This window comes from Malaya genurostris, chromosome 1 (assembly GCF_030247185.1).
Source record: "Malaya genurostris strain Urasoe2022 chromosome 1, Malgen_1.1, whole genome shotgun sequence".
In the NCBI taxonomy this organism is placed as follows: Eukaryota; Metazoa; Arthropoda; class Insecta; order Diptera; family Culicidae; genus Malaya; species Malaya genurostris.
The window spans coordinates 123,691,023-123,710,216 of NC_080570.1; the positions used below are offsets into that span (position 1 = coordinate 123,691,023).

The 19,194-nt window shown below is 37.5% G+C and overlaps 1 protein-coding gene across 4 annotated transcripts; it reads left to right on the top strand.

Moving 5' to 3' along the window:
* Positions 1–1,585: 1,585 nt before the first annotated feature.
* LOC131425675 (protein Mo25) lies at positions 1,586–16,759 on the top strand. 4 transcript variants are annotated; one of them, XM_058587741.1, is made up of 7 exons: positions 1,586–1,687; positions 2,455–2,726; positions 13,823–13,939; positions 14,007–14,149; positions 14,217–14,550; positions 14,622–14,726; positions 14,807–16,759. In XM_058587741.1, exons 2-7 carry the CDS (start codon positions 2,598–2,600, stop codon positions 14,987–14,989), a joined length of 1,011 nt encoding a protein of 336 aa, XP_058443724.1. In that variant the 5' UTR covers positions 1,586–1,687; positions 2,455–2,597; the 3' UTR covers positions 14,990–16,759. The 4 variants fall into 4 exon arrangements, with proteins under 4 accessions (XP_058443724.1, XP_058443725.1, XP_058443727.1 ...); XM_058587742.1 differs by lacking the exon at positions 1,586–1,687 and adding an exon at positions 1,701–1,922; XM_058587744.1 differs by lacking the exon at positions 1,586–1,687 and adding an exon at positions 1,988–2,099.
* The last annotated feature ends 2,435 nt before the right edge of the window (positions 16,760–19,194 follow it).

The window sequence follows — 19,194 nt, forward strand, 5'->3', positions numbered from 1 at the left end:
AAGTTTTTCTACGTCGAAGAGGCGATACACCTTAAGGTTAAAACCTCTATAATCGGTACAAAAAAATCTCTAGTATCTTTACTCAGGAGTATACTCAGATAGTCCTCAAAAAACTATGGAACGTATGTAGCTTCAAAAAATAAACTACTATTTTATGTATTAGTATTTTCATTTAGTTTACCCCGGTTTCATGTGATTTTGACTCAGATTTCTTTACTGAGTGAGAGTAATACTGAAATGGAACCATTCCTTTTCTCGTTGCCACAAAAAATTGTTCGAGAGATTTGTCATTTTTATATAATAACGTAACTTACCAGTCCATTCGGTATAATGATCATCACGGAAATAGTTAAATTACCAAAAATAATTTATCCTCGAAATACCATTACCTGTGGACGTTAAGACAATGTGGAACACACTTTTTACTATTTAGAATAATTATTTTTCACGCAGTGTACATTTGCGTACCATTTTCCTGATCGGACCACACTTTTTGCTGTATCTTCAAAAGCAAAAAGTTATTCAAACCTGTCAAAATCACAAACGGAACAGCAAAAATCGTCTCGTCGTCGTAAAGTCGTGTACTGTGTGGAAGTTTCTGACGAAGATTTCAGTGTCCTCATCGGTTTGTTTCGTCATGTTATTTTTCCATGAGACGATTACCGTCATGAGACGATTACCGAGCACTCGGCTGTGCAAATCTCGGTATTTTTTTGCCGAGATTCAGCAAGAAATTTTAAGTGTGTATGATTCACAAAAAAGTAATGCACGTAACGCTTCGTAACGCTTATAACTTACAAAACAGTAACGTTTGTAACGCTTCATAACGCCTGTACCTTACTAAAAAGTAACGCATGTAACTTATATGATTTGCAATCCTCAATTTAAAAAAATTATCGTATGCAACGCTTTGCTTCCCATCTCACGATAATATCAAGTGAAACGCCTTCGTCAAATGGAACATTTTTCATTATTAGGGACGACTGTAGCGTGATGGGCAAGGCAATGCCTTTCACGCAGCCTTCCTGGGTTCAATTCCCAACCCCCGCTCATAGGGCCAGAAAGTTTTTCTACGTCGAAGAGGCGATACACCTTAAGGTTAAAACCTCTATAATCGGTACAAAAAAATCTCTAGTATCTTTACTCAGGAGTATACTCAGATAGTCCTCAAAAAACTATGGAACGTATGTAGCTTCAAAAAATAAACTACTATTTTATGTATTAGTATTTTCATTTAGTTTACCCCGGTTTCATGTGATTTTGACTCAGATTTCTTTACTGAGTGAGAGTAATACTGAAATGGAACCATTCCTTTTCTCGTTGCCACAAAAAATTGTTCGAGAGATTTGTCATTTTTATATAATAACGTAACTTACCAGTCCATTCGGTATAATGATCATCACGGAAATAGTTAAATTACCAAAAATAATTTATCCTCGAAATACCATTACCTGTGGACGTTAAGACAATGTGGAACACACTTTTTACTATTTAGAATAATTATTTTTCACGCAGTGTACATTTGCGTACCATTTTCCTGATCGGACCACACTTTTTGCTGTATCTTCAAAAGCAAAAAGTTATTCAAACCTGTCAAAATCACAAACGGAACAGCAAAAATCGTCTCGTCGTCGTAAAGTCGTGTACTGTGTGGAAGTTTCTGACGAAGATTTCAGTGTCCTCATCGGTTTGTTTCGTCATGTTATTTTTCCATTATCATTGCCATTAGTAATCCTCCGAGTGAATGTTAACTCGAGTGTACTAGCGGAGCCCTTGAATCTTTCCGGGTGTACTGTGCGTTTCATTCTAACGGAGAACCGAAACCCACAGAAAAGAAATCTGATGATTATTTGTTAAACTTCGTAGCGCTTTTTATGTTTCGATGCTTCCCATCGTCATCAGACAAAAATCGTGCCAATTTCGTAAGCAATCGTAGGGAGGAAAAGAGGAACAATAGCAAAGGACGAAATATAAACTACGTTTCACACAACAGAGGACAAGTTCTGCATTGCTGGCGGTCGTTTGTTTTGGTTTTGGACCGCAGTGTGTCGGAACCTGCATCGGAACAGTGTTATGTTTTGATTGGGTGGTTCCCTTCGGTAACGGCCACTATCGATAGGAAACTGTTTCTAGGAAAATAAAATTGTGGTGCTGTGAAAATTTTAATGTTCGAAAATCGACCTCATTAGAATTTAGAAGCGATGGAGTTTAAATTGATTAGATTTGTTTTTATTATTAGCCCATAATTAGGCCCCGACTCAAAAGATTTACAGTTTGATGATTATGACTTTACGTCATGTTGAGAGATCTATTCTTATCAAATCATATTGTTGTATAATTTAAGTAAAATTTTCGATAAATCATATTAGACTAATAATAATACGCCTGCTTAGTCGATTGTGGCCGGAATTATCAAGATTGAGATTGTTTACAAATATTATTTTTCAATCGCAGATTTCGTGCAGATAAGTTGGAAGTGAACTGCCTTAGGAAAGATCGTACTGAAAATAGAAAGTGTGTGAAAGTGAACGGTTTGCAATAGTGGAAAACAAATCTATCAGTGAAAACAACAGCATCCGTCTGGGCCAAGATCAAAGATGCCTCTTTTTGGCAAATCACAGAAAAGCCCGCAGGAGCTCGTGAAGGCACTAAAAGAAGCAGTAAATTCGCTAGAACGGGGCGACAAAAAAGCAGAAAAGGCACAGGAAGATGTTAGCAAAAATTTGGTAAGTTTTAGTGAAATTATCCGGAATAACCCAAAAATCAGTTTTTCATCGAATTTAGATTTTTTATTTTGCATTCAGACACAAACCCCAATTCAATCCTCATAACCTTGTGCTCCCTGCGGATGCCGATGCAGTTTGCTGCTTCTGCTGCTGCTGCTGCGGTTGTGTTGTATGTGGAAGTAGGAAGAAAAACCCATTCAATGTGAAGAAAGCGATAAAACTTCAAACGGCATCTTGTGTTCACTGGCTCTGTTTGGATTAATATTCTTTGCTTTTCAAGTTCGATTATTTTACTACCGAATCTCGTTTCATCACGATTCGACTGCTGTGGGGTTCGGATGCGGTTCAATTACGGTACTACCGGTCATTTTCTTCTGCTATTGATTTTAGTTTTTTTTTCTGCTGAATATATTTTCTTCGTTGAAAATATCTTTTTGATTCTAATTAAACAGAAGATGATTGCAAAAAAAATCATATGCAGAGTATTTCACATTATCAAAGTTTTGCTTGTTTTTAATACAACTTCAATTTGTAACGAGTAAATGTCAAGTATAAAAAAATGAGTCATTGGTCCTGGAAGTTGTTGAAAAACGAATTAGAAACCATCTACCTCAAAAAAATAACAGACAAAATAGAGAAAATGAACAAAACTCTACTGCACTCCATCCATGGCACACAGTTCGAAATACTCAGTCAAGATATTTCTTATTTTACTACAAAATGTCACAGCGAATGTAATTTCGAGTCAACCAATTATCTCGATGTTAGTCGAAAGCGTACCAAAAATGCAACAAACGAAATAGCAACGACTAGAAATTGAAAGAAAAAGCGATTTTCGAACCAACTGACCCTGAACTATTGCCCGTTGGTAATGAGAAAGTTTAAGGAAAAGGTGACGTAAAACAGGTTTTGTTAGCATTGGTGTATTCAATGATTTAAAATTTATCACTGGAAGAGATACTGAATAGAGGTTGACACAAGTGGCAGCTACTTCGTGGTAGTCTGAACAGATTGTTGATATCGCTGACGATGTTATTGTTGTTTTGAGATGATGGTACAAACATACATCGGACTGAAAGCTGAAGCTAGGCAGATCGGACGGCTATATATGCAGCAAAAACAAATTAGATGAGAGGAAGAGGCCTCTTATCTCACGATTATTAACAGACGGCGTTGATAACGAGGTGGTTGATGATTTGTGGTGAAATGTAGAGACTTATTCCAGGAGGAAATCATGCATACTTCAAACTCAGAGAATTTTATAATATAAACAATATGTTCCTTCAAATTAAATCACTTTAACTAACGATAACCAAAATTAACAAAAAGCCTGGCAAAGATGATCTCGCAGCTGAACGCATTAAAATAAACCCAAAAAAGTTTACCAAGATCTGGGAAACCGAACAGATACCGAAAGAGTGGAACACGGCTCGTTTTTACGGTAAATCAGATCTGAAGGCATCATTTGTTCATCGATAGTTTACGATACGATAGTTTGGAAGTCAACCATACTGATCAAAGCAACGATGGATGCAGTATGAAACTGCGCAAAGACTTCGGATGAACTATCCAGCAGTGTTGCGAAAATATCAAATAATCAAATCTCACCGCTGCAGAAAATCATGCGCGATTTTCGACAGCGATTATCACTATCTACAATATCAATGATAATTGTGATCACTCGAAGTGAGTATGGAAAATATCACACCCCGTCCAATATCACCATAGTGATGTTTCGTAAACTCACACATGATTATAAATTATCATCATTGAAAATCATTCTCACAATTATCAGCCATGCAAAGATTTTCACTATCACATGGTGATATTCAATGAGGTGAGTGAAGTTTTGAAAATCAATTTCAACCAAATCTTATCATGCAGTATGATTATTTTTGGAATGGGTGGTGTCGAATCTCGATGTCTGAAGTAATTTGAAATTGTTGATAGTGAAATTCGGTTCGTAAAAATTCATCTAAACCCATGGCAATATGGATATTTTTGAAACGGGTATGATGAGTAGATGTTAAATATCGATGTCTGGAGTCATTTTGAAATCCAAGATGGCGGCTCTCGGATCATGAAAATTCATCTGAAACCATGCAATATGGGTATTTTTGGAACGGGTACGATGAGTAGATGTTGAATATTGGTGTCTGAAGTGATTTTGAAATCCAAGATGGCGGCTTTCGGTTCATGAAAATTCATCTGAAACCATACAATATGGGTATTTTTGGAACGGGTACGATGAGTAGATGTTGAATATTGGTGTCTGAAGTGATTTTGAAATCCAAGATGGCGGCTTTCGGTTCATGAAAATTCATCTGAAACCATGCAATATGGGTATTTTTGAAACGGGTACGATGAGTAGATGTTGAATATGGGTGTCTGGAGTCATTTTGAAATCCAACATGGTGGCTCTCGGTTCATGAAAATTCAACTAAACCCATGCAATATGGGTATTTTTGGAACGGGTATGATGAGTAGATGTTGAATATTGATGTCTGGAGTCATTTTGAAATCCAAGATGGCGGCTTTCGGTTCATGAAAATTCATCTAAACCCATGCAATATGGGTATTTTTGGAACGGGTATGATGAGTAGATGTTGAATATTGGTGTCTGAAGTGATTTTGAAATCCAAGATGGCGGCTTTCGGTTCATGAAAATTCATCTGAAACCATGCAATATGGGTATTTTTGGAACGGGTACGATGAGTAGATGTTGAATATTGGTGTCTGAAGTGATTTTGAAATCCAAGATGGCGGCTTTCGGTTCATGAAAATTCATCTGAAACCATGCAATATGGGTATTTTTGGAACGGGTACGATGAGTAGATGTTGAATATGGGTGTCTGGAGTCATTTTGAAATCCAACATGGTGGCTCTCGGTTCATGAAAATTCAACTAAACCCATGCAATATGGGTATTTTTGGAACGGGTATGATGAGTAGATGTTGAATATTGATGTCTGGAGTCATTTTGAAATCCAAGATGGCGGCTTTCGGTTCATGAAAATTCATCTAAACCCATGCAATATGGGTATTTTTGGAACGGGTATGATGAGTAGATGTTGAATATTGATGTCTGGAGTCATTTTGAAATCCAAGATGGCGGCTTTCGGTTCATGAAAATTCATCTGAAACCATGCAATATGGGTATTTTTGGAACGGGTACGATGAGTAGATGTTGAATATTGGTGTCTGAAGTGATTTTGAAATCCAAGATGGCGGCTTTCGGTTCATGAAAATTCATCTGAAACCATGCAATATGGGTATTTTTGGAACGGGTACGATGAGTAGATGTTGAATATGGGTGTCTGGAGTCATTTTGAAATCCAACATGGTGGCTCTCGGTTCATGGAAATTCAACTAAACCCATGCAATATGGGTATTTTTGGAACGGGTATGATGAGTAGATGTTGAATATGGGTGTCTGGAGTCATTTTGAAATCCAACATGGTGGCTCTCGGTTCATGAAAATTCAACTAAACCCATGCAATATGGGTATTTTTGGAACGGGTATGATGAGTAGATGTTGAATATTGATGTCTGGAGTCATTTTGAAATCCAAGATGGCGGCTTTCGGTTCATGAAAATTCATCTAAACCCATGCAATATGGGTATTTTTGGAACGGGTATGATGAGTAGATGTTGAATATTGATGTCTGGAGTCATTTTGAAATCCAAGATGGCGGCTTTCGGTTCATGAAAATTCATCTAAACCCATGCAATATGGGTATTTTTGGAACGGGTATGATGAGTAGATGTTGAATATGGGTGTCTGGAGTCATTTTGAAATCCAACATGGTGGCTCTCGGTTCATGAAAATTCAACTAAACCCATGCAATATGGGTATTTTTGGAACGGGTATGATGAGTAGATGTTGAATATTGATGTCTGGAGTCATTTTGAAATCCAAGATCAGCAATAAAAATATACTACGAAAGTAAGAAAATTGTTTGAAGTGATAGATTAAACATAGCAAATTTTCGAAAATATGTATAATTGGATTGTGTTAGTTTTCAATCGCCAATCATTTGGTTGACAGCAACCAATTTGATGTCAACAATTCGACTACCAGAATGCTCAACAAACGAGTTCCTTACTTTTCCCAAGCTTTAGAACAGTAGTATTGGTTCAAGTGCAATATTTGCAGAACTGTCGATGATAAATTTTTGATAGTGATTCTTAAATAAATGTCTGCTTTCGCACAATGAATTCAAATCTACAATACCGTCTCGAAGTGTTGCACTAATTTTTCAAAGAAAATTGTCCGTTTTTATTCGAAATTTGAAAAAAATTACCTCTATAAACAAACGGTAAGTAATGTCGGAAACATTACTGCAAAATCGACGTTAATGCGCAATAGCCTGCACAGTTGTCTTCTAGTAGACCTACAAGCTTATGAAATTAGAATTTAGAGATGCAGATTATAGCGACAAAATTACAAGGTTGTGTAGCAGATACTACCAATCACGGTGACGTTTAATATTTTCAATTCACACTTAATGCCATTTAATATATAGTAAATGGTTAATTGATGAGTGTTACTTGCCGCTAGATGACACTCAACTCCCGAAAAAGTTAAAACTCCGTGGTTTTCACTTCAGTTTTGGTGGGTAAAACACGGTGATAGATTGCATTCACGAGAATAAAATACCAACACCAAAAAAGAACTTCCATGCACTGTCCACCCTTCTGGCATCAGTTGTAGTTTCTTTCCTCTTTCAAATTCATCATTTCTCCGTTTTTAACAACAAAAATATTGAATGCAACACTGGAACCTGCAGAAAAATCCGACCGAAACACAGCGAAACAACGCAGAGCAACAAAGAAATACAATCGCACGCGACGAGCGTTCTACACAAACTAAGTTCAAATTTTTCGAAAAATTTTCATAAACTAGAAGTTCACATTTTGGATATCAAAATGACTCCAGACATCGATAATCGACATCTACTCATCATCAATATTCAACATCTACTCATCATACCCGTTCCAAAAATACCCATATTGCATGGGTTTAGTTGAATTTTCATGAACCGAGAGCCGCCATGTTGGATTTCAAAATGACTCCAGACATCAATATTCAACACCTACTCATCATACCCGTTCCAAAAATACCCATATTGCATGGGTTTAGATGAATTTTCATGAACCGAAAGCCGCCATCTTGGATTTCAAAATGACTCCAGACATCAATATTCAACATCTACTCATCATACCCGTTCCAAAAATACCCATATTGCATGGGTTTAGTTGAATTTTCATGAACCGAGAACCACCATGTTGGATTTCAAAATCACTTCAGACACCAATATTCAACATCTACTCATCATACCCGTTCCAAAAATACCCATATTGCATGGTTTCAGATGAATTTTCATGAACCAAGAGCCGCCATCTTCTATTTCAAAATGACTTCAGATACCAATATTCAACATCTACTCATCATATCCGTTCCAAAAATACCCATATTGCATGGGTTTAGTTGAATTTTCATGGACCGAGAGCCACCATGTTGGATTTCAAAATGACTCCAGACATCAATATTCAACACCTACTCATCATACCCGTTCCAAAAATACCCATATTGCATGGGTTTAGTTGAATTTTCATGAACCGAGAGCCGCCATGTTGGATTTCAAAATGACTCCAGACATCAATATTCAACATCTACTCATCATACCCGTTCCAAAAATACCCATATTGCATGGGTTTAGTTGAATTTTCATGAACCGAGAGCCGCCATGTTGGATTTCAAAATGACTCCAGACATCAATATTCAACACCTACTCATCATACCCGTTCCAAAAATACCCATATTGCATGGGTTTAGATGAATTTTCATGAACCGAAAGCCGCCATCTTGGATTTCAAAATGACCAGACATCAATATTCAACATCTACTCATCATACCCGTTCCAAAAATACCCATATTGCATGGGTTTAGTTGAATTTTCATGAACCGAGAGCCGCCATGTTGGATTTCAAAATAACTCCAGACATCGATAATCAACATCTACTCATCATACCCATTCCAAAAATACCAATATTGCATGGGTTTTGATAAAATTTTACGAACCGAAATTCACTATCATCAATTTCAAATAACTTCAGACAATGATTTTCGACACCACCCGTTCCAAAAATAATCATACTGCATGTTAAGATTTGGTTGAAATTGATTTTCAATACCACACTCACCTCACGGAATATCACCATGTGGTAGTGAAAATCGCGCATGGGTGATAATCGTGATAATGCTTTTGAATGATAATCATGTGTGAGTTTACGAAACATCGCTAAAGTGAGATTGAACGGGTGATGATTTCCCCCATACTCAGCGGTGATATTTGATGTTTTGAAAATTTCGCACACCGATATTAAGTGATAATCGTTTTCTAATATCATTCTCAGAATATCAAATGATTTTCTTCATGATGTTCGGCGATGATTTTGTAAGTGATAATCACCAACAATTATTATCGGCGATAATAACTGATTTTTGATATTTTGAGAATGATAATGCCAACACTGCTATCCAGTCCATTCGAATCTCGTCGGGGAACTGCGAAAAGGTGGCTCTCATAGTTACTTTTCAAAAGCGGTCTCAAAAGTGCGTGACAAGGAGTGTATCGAAAATAAGCTATCCGCATACATTTGTTTTGTACGCATGGCTTTGTGATGGTTTTAATGCTCAGATCACAGCATGCTGTGCGTTTGACTGTCAGCTTTCGTTTGTTTACTTGTTTGGGCGGTTGTTTACTTGTTCTGCGTTTTCAAATTGTCGCGTATTGAAAAGGAATTCATCATGCCAGTGTTAAAATCATCATTAATAAGTTTGGGGAACACTATTCTTTGGATGAGCTACCAGGAAGAGGCAGAAACCCCGGTTCTTCCAACCCGAAACTGGACCAGAAAGTGGTATCTCTAATCATGAAGAACAAATCAATTTCAATTCGTGATATGACCAAAAAAGCAGGAACGAATGTCGGAATGATCCAGCGTATCAAGAGGCGAAATCACCTGAAGACCTACAAGAAGCAGAAAATCTCGAAACAAAGTGTAGAACAGAAGAAGCGAGCAGCAACAAGGGCCCGGAAATTGTATTCGCATCTTTTGCAGTTTCCGGATGCATGCGTTTTGATGGACGATGAGACTTATGTAAAAGAGGACTCAAAAACGCTTCCAGGTCCACAATACTATACTGTCGTCGTTGGGGAGGATGTGAGCGACGCGGACAGGTCGATTCAAGTGGAGAAATTCGGTCGACAGGTACTGGTATGGCATGCAATATGTTCCTGTGGTTTTAAGTCAACCATTTTTTTCACAACCGCAGAAATATAAATGCAGAAATCTATCGATCTGATTGTCTCCAGAATTGCTGCCTCTATATACTAAGCATAAATACTGTCCCAGAAAGTATGGACTCAACCAAAAACCGCTGCCATTTCGCAATGGTTCAGAATCGGTCTATTTTTATGGCTGCGTCCTGTTGTTTACTCTCTTCTCTAACCACTTGTGCAGTTGTTTATTCGTTTTCATTAGTTTGTTTCGAAATGCGTGGACTTTCAGAAGAACAACGTCGAAAAATGGTGTACAAATGGTGCACAGTAAGTAAAAAAGTCGTGCGAAATGCAATCAGGAAGTTCGGTGAGGATAACACCTTTGAGGATAAACCGAAAACGGGTCGAAAAAAGGTCCTGCTAACCCTCAGTTGGATAAACGTATACTGAAGGCGTTCGAGCAAAGGAAGGGGGTTTCAGTTCGGGATGTGGCCAAAAAAGTGGGCACTTCAAAGTCGAATGTTCTTCGTGCTAAAGAACGTTTGAATCTTCGAACCTATAAGGAGCAGAAACAACCAAAACGTAGCCCGAAACATGAAGCATCGATCAGGCCGAGGGTTCAAAAGCTGTACAATACGATTCTTGCTGGAAATTTGAACTGCATAATCAAGGACGACGAAACCTACGTGAAACTCGATTACAAATCCTTGCCGGGACCACAATATTTTACGGTGCGAGAAGGGCAAGTGTTAAACACGTCCGAGACATCGATTGAAACCGAACAATTTGATAAGAAAGCTATGGTCTGACAAGCAATTTGTAGCTGCTGTAAGATTTCGAAACCCTTCATCGCCACTGCTTCAATGAACAGCGAAATATACATCAAGGAATGTTTACAAAAACGACTTCTATGATTCGAAGCCACAAGGATCCTGTTGTCTTCTGGCCAGATCTTGCTTCTTGCCACTACTCGAAATCAACGGTAGAATGGTATACTACCAAAAATGTCACTGTCGTCCCAAAAGACATGAATCCACCAAATTGCCCACAACTTCGACCAATTGAGGAATTTTGGGCATTAACGAAGGCACATCTTAGGAAACATGTTTCGGCAGCCGAAACCGTTCAACAGTTCGAAAAAGATTGGAAAAAAAGTGTCAAACCTTGTCGCCAAGAAGTCTGTACGGAATTTAATGAGGAACGTTCGCAAGAAGGTACGCCAGCTAGTCTACAATGGCTAAGTAGCAAATGTGGAGAATAATATTCTGTTGTTGTAGTCTAATATTATCAGTATATCGAATAAAATTTGAATATCTAACACTTGTGAATTATTTACAGCGAAATCAAAGTGCATCCATACTTTCTGAGACAGTCTTTAGTACATCTCCACTGTTTTGGCCGGATTTAGCGTCGGTTCACTATGCCAAAACAACTTTAAATTGGCTTGCGGAAAAGGATATAAATTTCGTTGAAAAAAATATCAATCCACCAAATTGCCCTGAGCTTCGACCCATCGAACGTTACTGAACAATCGTGAAGAGGGTCTTCAAGAAGACTGATAAGACAGATGGGAACATGCAGGAGTTCAAAAAAATTTGGGCTCAAGCGCCCGAAAAATGCGATGCAACACTTGTCCGGAACTTGATGAAGAGCGTTCTATCACAAGTTCGAAAATTCGTGAAGTAATAACTTAAATTTCATCCGGTTTTCATTATGTTCAAGTTTAACCTCGTACAATAAAGGATCAATTTTTAGTTTGAATAAAATATCATTTTTTATCATAATTTGAAAGAAAAATTTGTGGATAGCTTATTTTCGATACACTCCTTAATTCTCGTCGCGCTTGTAATGTGATTTAACAGAAGATTAACAATTGCCGCTGGAGAAAGGCTGCGTCTTCTAAGTTGCGGATGATGTGGTAGATCTCGACATCATCAGCAAACGATAAGCAGTTGACATCAGTAAGGTACATTAAAAATATTAACGGTCCTAGATGACTTCCCCGGGGTGTTCCGAATGATGCGAGGAACTCTTCGAAAATGTGATCATCAATTTTAACTGCTAAACGACGATTCCTGAGATATGACTATAACTAACGAAGAATGTTCGAACTAAATCCAAGTCTATCCAATTTAACAATCGTGATGTCGTGTTTAATTATATCGAGAGCAGAGGAAAGATAACGTCCGTTTGTAAACCGTTAGACATTGCATCAGTCACATAAGACAAAAACGATAGTAAATTTGTGGTTGTAGAGCGGTTAGGCATGAAAGCGTGTTCAGTATCGACGATGTATTGCATGCAGTGATTGAATGTTGGTGTCAGTATAACCTGTTATTTGCTCTTGTATGCACGAACCAGTACGTTCTCCAAATTTCATTGACACTGCTCATTCATATGTTTCCAGAAATATCTAGGGTTTGATTTCAGTTTTCGTTATACGTTGTTCAAATAGTTGGCATGGCAGCGCCTAACGGTTTTATTGACACAAAATATTTTTAATAAAAAAAAACTCATCCCAAAGTATATCGTTATATCATTGTATTGAAACACATAATCGAATATCCATTCCTCGATCTTTAGTTTTCACCAACAACAAACTGTTATATCGTATATCATACCACATAATCAGTGCAAAATCCGTAAATTTTGTTACGAGACGCCAATGCTGTCAGTAAATACCGTGGTCGTGTCTCGAAGAATAAGGAAAATTAGATATTGCTTGCTTTTGATTACATTTTCGGCCACTAATTATCTAAAATATCTAATGTTGCCTAGTTGGATCGATGCGTAAACATATCTCCAAACAGTAGATGTAATGATATCGAATGTTTGTTCAAAGTTGGCCGAGTCGTGAGCGATCAAAATCTGACGACTTTTTGTAGGACTGTTTTTGAGTTTGTAACCTCAAAAAGTCAAAAAGATAATTCTATATCGAATACGTTCTAATCATTACATGTCAAACGATGGAAATAATAACTGAGGGTAAATTACTAATACTAATTTCGGCATAATCCAAGAACACGGAAGCTATCGAACACACATCTTATAACATTGAGCTAAAATGGAAGCAACCATTCAACAGAAAAAATATAAGGTCGTTAGGTACTAAATCCTAGCGAATCCCAAGCGATTAGAAGTCCGAACAAGAACGAATATTACGTTTGAAATTATAGATTGAATCGCACTGAAAGCTGTCGAAGCTTGCAAAGAAATATCGGCCAACTGTTCCTGAAGCTTGAAGATCGCGACCGATGTCTTCTATCAAGAAATATGCAGAACTGCCAGGGAAAACTGTTGTTATCTCTTCTCAAATAACACAATCCGTTGTATTTTGGCTGGATTTGGCATCTTGGCATAATAAAAAAAATAGTTCTTGATATGGTGTTCAACGTTATGAATCATCTCAACAGGTTGCATGAAATCCAAAAATATTAGGCTATCGTCAACCTCAAGTATTTGGAACCAGAATTCAACAAGGGAACTACAATCTTTCTAGTTGTTTCAATTGACAAGACTATAATTATGATTATTTTTTACCTTGTAAATCACTTATGTGATTTTCCCTTCAGATAGCCTAACCGTTTATTGACCTTGTGGGTTCTGTTCGCGATATGTTATAATCTTAATATTAGTACTAAGCATTCCACCTGATAAGGAATCCGGAAGGAATTTTCATCGCTCTCTCATTTTAGTTGTGAGTGTCAATGAGAAACACTTTCACTGTCATATTTTTTATTCCCGAAATCCAACAACAACTTTGACTAGTCATACTAACTAGAGTCCCTGTATTGCATTGTCGTTTCAGGTACTAATTAAGAATATGCTGTACGGAACATCAGACGCAGAGCCACAAACGGAAATAGTTGTGTCGCAACTAGCACAAGAACTGTACAATAGTAATCTACTGTTGCTACTGATACAGGTTTGTAGTTAATTACATTAGTTTGATAACTCCAGCAGAACACAAACTCCTAATTGTTTTATCGTAGAATTTAAGTCGCATCGACTTCGAAGGTAAAAAAGACGTTGCCCAGGTGTTCAACAATGTGCTCAGGCGACAGATCGGAACGCGATCACCGACCGTGGAGTACATCTGCACGAAACCGGAAATTCTGTTTACGCTGATGGCTGGGTTAGTATGGAACAGTTGTGGAGCAAACTATCAATTCCAACATCTCTATCCGTTCTTCATTGTCTAGATACGAACATCAGGAAATCGCCCTGAACTGCGGTACGATGCTGCGGGAGTGCGCTCGCTACGAAGCGCTCGCCAAAATCATGCTTCACTCGGACGAGTTCTTCAACTTTTTCCGCTACGTTGAAGTGTCCACCTTCGACATCGCCTCGGATGCCTTCTCCACCTTCAAAGAGCTGCTGACGCGCCACAAAATTCTGTGCGCCGAATTTCTCGAGCAGAACTACGACAAAGTATTCAACCACTATCAGCACCTGCTGAACTCGGAAAACTACGTGACGCGAAGACAGAGCTTAAAACTGCTCGGGGAGCTACTGCTGGACCGGCACAATTTCACGGTTAGTTTCATAATTGCGCTTCGAGGATTACGGGATTTATTGTGCCATACGAAATACGTTTCTGTTTGCAGGTTATGACCAAGTACATCTCCAACCCGGACAATTTGAAGCTGATGATGAACATGCTGAAGGAGAAATCACGAAACATCCAGTTCGAGGCGTTCCACGTCTTTAAGGTAGGTTTTAATTTTCTGTTAGTTATGAGACGTCATGGCAAGCCAAGAAATTATAAAACCATTTTCCATTTGTTCTTCAGGTATTTGTAGCGAATCCGAACAAACCGAAACCAATTCTCGACATACTGCTCCGAAACCAGGAGAAGTTGGTAGATTTCCTAACGAAATTCCACACGGACCGATCCGAGGACGAACAGTTCAACGATGAGAAGGCGTATCTGATCAAGCAGATAAAGGAACTGAAACCGGTGCCGGATCAATAGTAATGCGGTATGCGTGATTCAACGTGATACACACACAGACAAAAACAAAAACACACGTACACACACACGCAAACTCGATCCGCACGTTTCCCACACCCTACGCTGTGTCCTGCGCTTCCTGTTGATCCTGTTTCCCCGCACTAGTATTTTGTAACAAAAGGTAAATACATACAAATAATAATAATAATAATAATAATTAAATTTAGCGTAATCAGTAAAATGTTAGTTACAATAGTGGTTATAAATAATATTTTGAAAACACACACACATACTGATATACACAACAGTCGAAAGAAGTTTAATGATAGTCGATAGTGAAACAAAACAACTTTATGTAATCTTAGTAGTCCTTCTGCAAAAAAAAAAAAACAAAAATCACACCAGAGAGTAATATATTTATTAAGACAAGAAACAATTTTCGGCTGCTACCAAACGATAATACCTACACAAACAAGCAAACACACATACAAAATGTTGTACCGTTGAAAGAAGAAAAAAACAATTGCGCAGTTTTTTGTCTTGCAATACCCATCAGCAGACCTGCTGTAATTATTTCTTAGTTTTGAGGATTCTTACAGAATGGAATAATTGTGTGACCCCCGAAATCCCGATCCTCTCAAAGCTACTTGTCAAGTATAAAATAGTATATTCTGTTGCTGTTGAATGCAAAAAAAAAAGAACGTAGAATGGACGCCAGGAAGAATTACATTTGTACTTTAGTGTTTTCATCGTAGTAGTATTTTTGTTCTATTCTTGTTATGTTGAATATTACCATTATTATTTGTCATTTCAAAGCTTTTGAATGAGTTTTTTTTCGGTACATGCAACGTACTTTTTACACATTTCTTTGTTGTTGTCACATATATTTTTTAGCACTTGGTTGAAATACATTTATACCTCATTAGTCTTCAGTATAAATCAAGCACACAAGGAAATTCGTTCGCTCATGAAGGGGTAGGGAAAACCATCACAACGCTTAGGCAATTATAGTTCTTTTTTTTAGAAGTTAGATCACTTGGATATGCTACTTTAATTAAGAGTTCTCGGCTCACTGGCGATAAATTATTATCAATTCTTTGTTGATACGTATAAATAGGTTGTATGAACCACGGCGTTCAAAATATTAAAAAAAAAAACGATCAAATCGTATGTTTTTTATGTTTGTCTCACAGAAAAAGAAAACACTCTACAGGATATTGTCGTTATAATAGTACTGGTGATTATATTTAAAACAAAAACTGTTCCTAAACAGAAAATGCAGCATGAAGGTTATATTTCATTGCACTCTAGAGATACAAAAAAAAAGGAAAGTTACGATTGGAACTGAGTGGTTCTATCGCCAATTCGCAATAATTTCAAATTTGTGCATATACGTATTTCATAGTTTTTTGTGTGTTATTAGTAGGTGGAATTCGATTAATGCAACCCAAAATTCCCTTTTTCAGCGCGGTTAGAATGTTTAATATTGGTCAATAGTTTTTGTCGAGCATAACGATACAGTTTAGAGCGTTTAACGATTAAAACAATCATTTGCGTTTCAATAGCGATAGTGTGAGTCAACAAAAAAAAATAACAAAAGTGAATACCAGCTAGCGAACATAGTAACTATGTGTGGTTTTTTCCGAGTAAATCCATCGAATCAAGAACAAAAAAAAAACGTAGATGGCGTGAAACAAGTGGAATAGTGAATCCGGAAAGATTGTTTTATAAGCAGGTGATAAAACGATTGTAACGTGAATTACTATTAAAGACAAACGAGTCTAAAAACGAGCGGTTTTTTTTATTTATTTATGATGATTCCAGTCACCAAGTCGAACTTGTTTCATGCAAGCACTGATTTGTGAAAAAAAATCTTGTCGATTCGCTCACAGCGTATCTACCAGTCCAAGTCTCCTCTGAACAACTTCCGTTTTTTACCTGCCGTTTAGTACGTTACGTTTAGTTTATATGAAATCCGTCAGTGTTGACCGAAAGTTCCACAAGAAGGTACAGCCTTTCTAAACAAACACACGCCGTTACTATACAATCTGAGACACTTCAAGTCCCAGCGGAATACAGTGCGTAGGCTGATTTTGTCAATTCCAAACCTTTTTATTCGTGCTTACCTTTCCTAAGCACTATAGTCCTTGGTTGTCCTTTGCTGTAACAAGCATACGTCGCCACATAACTCGGTCCATAGCTGCTCGTAGCTAGCCACTCAAAGCGCGGATGCTCCGTCGATCGCCCTCCACTTGATCGACCCATCTTGCTTGCTATGCTCCTCTTTTTATTGTCCCAGTCGGATTAGATTCAAGAGCCATTTTCACCATCGTAGACGTCTGATTTTAGCTGTCCGTACGATGGGTAGTTCTTCTAGCAGCTGATGCAATTCGTGATTCATACGCCGTTTCCACGATCCGTCTTCCATTTGCATTCCTCCATAGATGATCCTCAGCAACAGAGTTGTCAGTCACGTCGAATGACCTTGACAGACTGAATAAAATCACCGTCTATGACCAAGTAGAAATATACTCAGTCAAAGACTTCCCTGTTGAAGTAAAAAAGAAAACAAAGAGAATATTAACATAAATCGATAAAGTTCATTATTCTTTGCAAAAAGTCATCGGACTTGAACGCTATTGGAGTAAATGAATATATTTCAATATTTTCGCTGTTCGATAATTATTTAGTCACATTGTAATCAATGAGTGACAGTAGAAATGAAGACAATAGTATACACTCTCATTCTTGTTTACGTCCGTATCAGCAATACGACGAACGGGTACTTTCTAACGGATACGAATAAGCCATTCTTGTTTTCACTCGAATGAATTCGAACGCGACTCGTTTGCCATAAAATATTCAAATACCAGTAAACTTCTTCAAGTAAATGCTAAGCCTTGATGAAATCAGTCCAATTCTTGTGATTTACCATATGCGAAACGCTAGAATTAAAGTGACTATAACCAGAGTGACGACAACTGTTCGTTTTAATGACAGCTTTGTTCCAAACGAGCAAACGACCTGTTAAAAAAATGAAAAACTAACGGAACTGCCAACATTGCGGATTAAACGTTTTTGTTTGTTGCCAACATTACGGATGAGAGGTCGTCACTCTGGTTATAGGCACTCTAGCTAGAATGTATGCCAGTTTAGCTTCAAACGATACGTGTATTCGAACATCATTCGTACGAACGAAAAGTCCCATTCTCGTTTCAGACGAATAGACGAAATGCCGTGTTTTCGATTCGTCAGTTTAATGTTGCGATTAAACCGTTCGAACACATTGAAAAAAGTTTAACCGATTTCCAACAAATTTATTTTCGAATCTAAAGGTGATTTGTGATCAAATCATAAATTTGTGTTTTGCAGAAAACATTTAGAAAGCATAACAGTCATAGTAAAATGCTGTTTTTTTTCTGGCGAGCCTTCGAATATATGCGCGGTTTCAAGTTTTTATGTATCAAATTTTACATCTATGGTACTTTATGGAAAATACGCCATGGGCTAACATGCTTTATTTTATATTAAATGCACGATTTAACCAATGTAATGAATATGTAGACTATCGAAAACATGACAAAATTGCAAGAAAAATGCAACATATTTTTCGTAGATACTACTGATCGGATTGCTATTTTAAATGCGTTTTTTTGCTTTGCACGAAGTTTTAATTAAAAATTTCATTTACCGACTTGAATAAAATTGGTCCTGAGTACGATTTTTATTTATTATGTAGCATTCGTCACTTCCTTCATGCTTGGAATTTTCCTAAAAAACTACCTGCGCTGCGAACCTTCTTTTGCACTGGAATCGCGTTCGTACACATTCGAATGAAATCAAGAATGGCTTGTTCGCATTCGTTCGAAAGCATGTGTTCGTCGAATAGTCGATACGGAAGTAAGCAAGCATGATGATACAAAGTCAGCGAAAAAACAAGTCTAATAACAAACAATAGCAAAGATTTTTATTTACAACTAAAATCTATACCAGAACTGATAGTTCAAAGTTGGATGGGCGTTGTTTTTATGCATGTACGATGATTAATAGTGTGACTGATTCGAACGTACACGGGAATACGAATTTGATATACTTTCGAACGTATCGCATACGGCCGTAAACAAGAATGAGGGTGAATATCAATTGCATCGACAATCAATGAGCGTCCTGGCGAGTGAAATATCCAGAGAATATTAGGTTTGACCAAAGACATCATATTAACAAGA